The sequence below is a fragment of the Chelonoidis abingdonii genome, chromosome 11, assembly GCF_003597395.2.
Source record: "Chelonoidis abingdonii isolate Lonesome George chromosome 11, CheloAbing_2.0, whole genome shotgun sequence".
In the NCBI taxonomy this organism is placed as follows: domain Eukaryota; kingdom Metazoa; phylum Chordata; order Testudines; family Testudinidae; genus Chelonoidis; species Chelonoidis abingdonii.
This window is the reverse complement of record NC_133779.1, coordinates 2,730,761-2,731,965: the sequence shown is the minus strand read 5'-3', so window position 1 is coordinate 2,731,965 and position 1,205 is coordinate 2,730,761. Positions and strand designations below refer to the sequence as shown.

Here is a 1,205-nt window from a genome sequence, read left to right as displayed (position 1 = left end):
CCCCCTGCTGGAGGGGCTGAGTCCCACTCTGGGTATGTGTGTCCCTGCTGCCCCCTGCTGGATGAGACCACACCCCACCAGCTCTGTGTCCTGAGCCCCATACTGCCAGGGGTTGTGGGGAGCTCACCCAGCCCGATGCCGCTGTTCTCCAGCAGGTAGCTGAGGTGGTCGAACATGGAGCGCTGGTTCTGGCGGCTGATGCGGCAGAAGTAGCAGAGGAAGCGGCAGCAGTTGGTGACCATCTTAGGGAAGCGAATCTCCTGGGGGGTGAGGGGGGCAACAGGGCATTGGAGATGCCAGTAAATCCCCACCCACCTATCCCTGCTCAGCCAACTCCCACCTCCCTCCTCTGCTCTGGGGCAACAGGCCCTTCCCCCACCCTCCCCCTATTTTCACCTGCTGCCAGGGCCGGAGTCTCCTCCTCTGCAGCTCTCACACCCGGGGGAGGGGAGGGGTCTCTCTCCTCACTGCCCCCTCTGGCCCTGCAGCAGCAACCCCATCTCCAGGCCACACTGCCACCCCCCACAATGGGGGCACAAGAGCTTCCTCCCTCTGAGCCTCCTCCCCTCTGCACCGCCCCAGAGGCGGCTGCATCTCAGCACCAAGTAAGGGGGCCCTGTATAAACAGCCCTTGCGCCCCGCCCCAGAGGCTGCTGCATCTCAGCACCAAGTGAGGGGGCCGGTATCACCAGCCCCCGTGCCCCACCCCAGAGGCAGCTGTCTTTGGTTACTGACTACAACTTGGTGCATCGTGTGCGGTCAGTGTCAAATAACTCCCATTCGTTGCATTTCTTTAAGGCCGGGGGTTTTAGGCGCTCGGTCTCAGTTCTTTGCAATGCTCGGCTCAGTGGTTTCTGAGCTACGCCCCACACAGCCTAGGCATTCAAGGGGGGGTCCTGGACATACAACCTCAACACATACTTCCCTTCCCCCCACCATCAGACACTGCTCAGAGGGAGCAGGGAGGTGTGGGGCAGGCCCTATGGCGGAGGTGGGGAGCCCAGGACTGGGAAAGCAGGGGGCTATGGATGGGGTGTGGTGGTGCTGGCAGCAAGGCAGGGGGACCCCAAGGCTGGGGGGAGGGGTGCTGGCAGTGAAGCAGGGGGACCCCAGGGCCAGGGGATGCCAGTGGTGAGAGGACCCCAGGGCCAGGGGATGCAGGGCATGGGGCTCCGGCAGAGCAGGGGGACCCCAGGGCCAGGGGA

General features: G+C 64.0%; 2 protein-coding genes across 2 annotated transcripts in view; both read right to left on the bottom strand.

The window, feature by feature from the left end:
* The window catches only part of LOC142047551 (ryanodine receptor 1-like), a 27,334-nt gene that overhangs the window by 12,649 nt on the left and 13,480 nt on the right, over positions 1 to 1,205 (bottom strand). The window lies entirely within an intron of this gene.
* Positions 1 to 1,205, bottom strand: part of LOC116838926 (ryanodine receptor 1-like) — a 10,303-nt gene that overhangs the window by 988 nt on the left and 8,110 nt on the right. Inside the window, exon 6 of the mRNA XM_075070494.1 lies at positions 128 to 260. Within this exon, the coding sequence (XP_074926595.1) occupies positions 128 to 260 (133 nt within the window). The remainder of the gene's footprint in view (positions 1 to 127; positions 261 to 1,205) is intronic.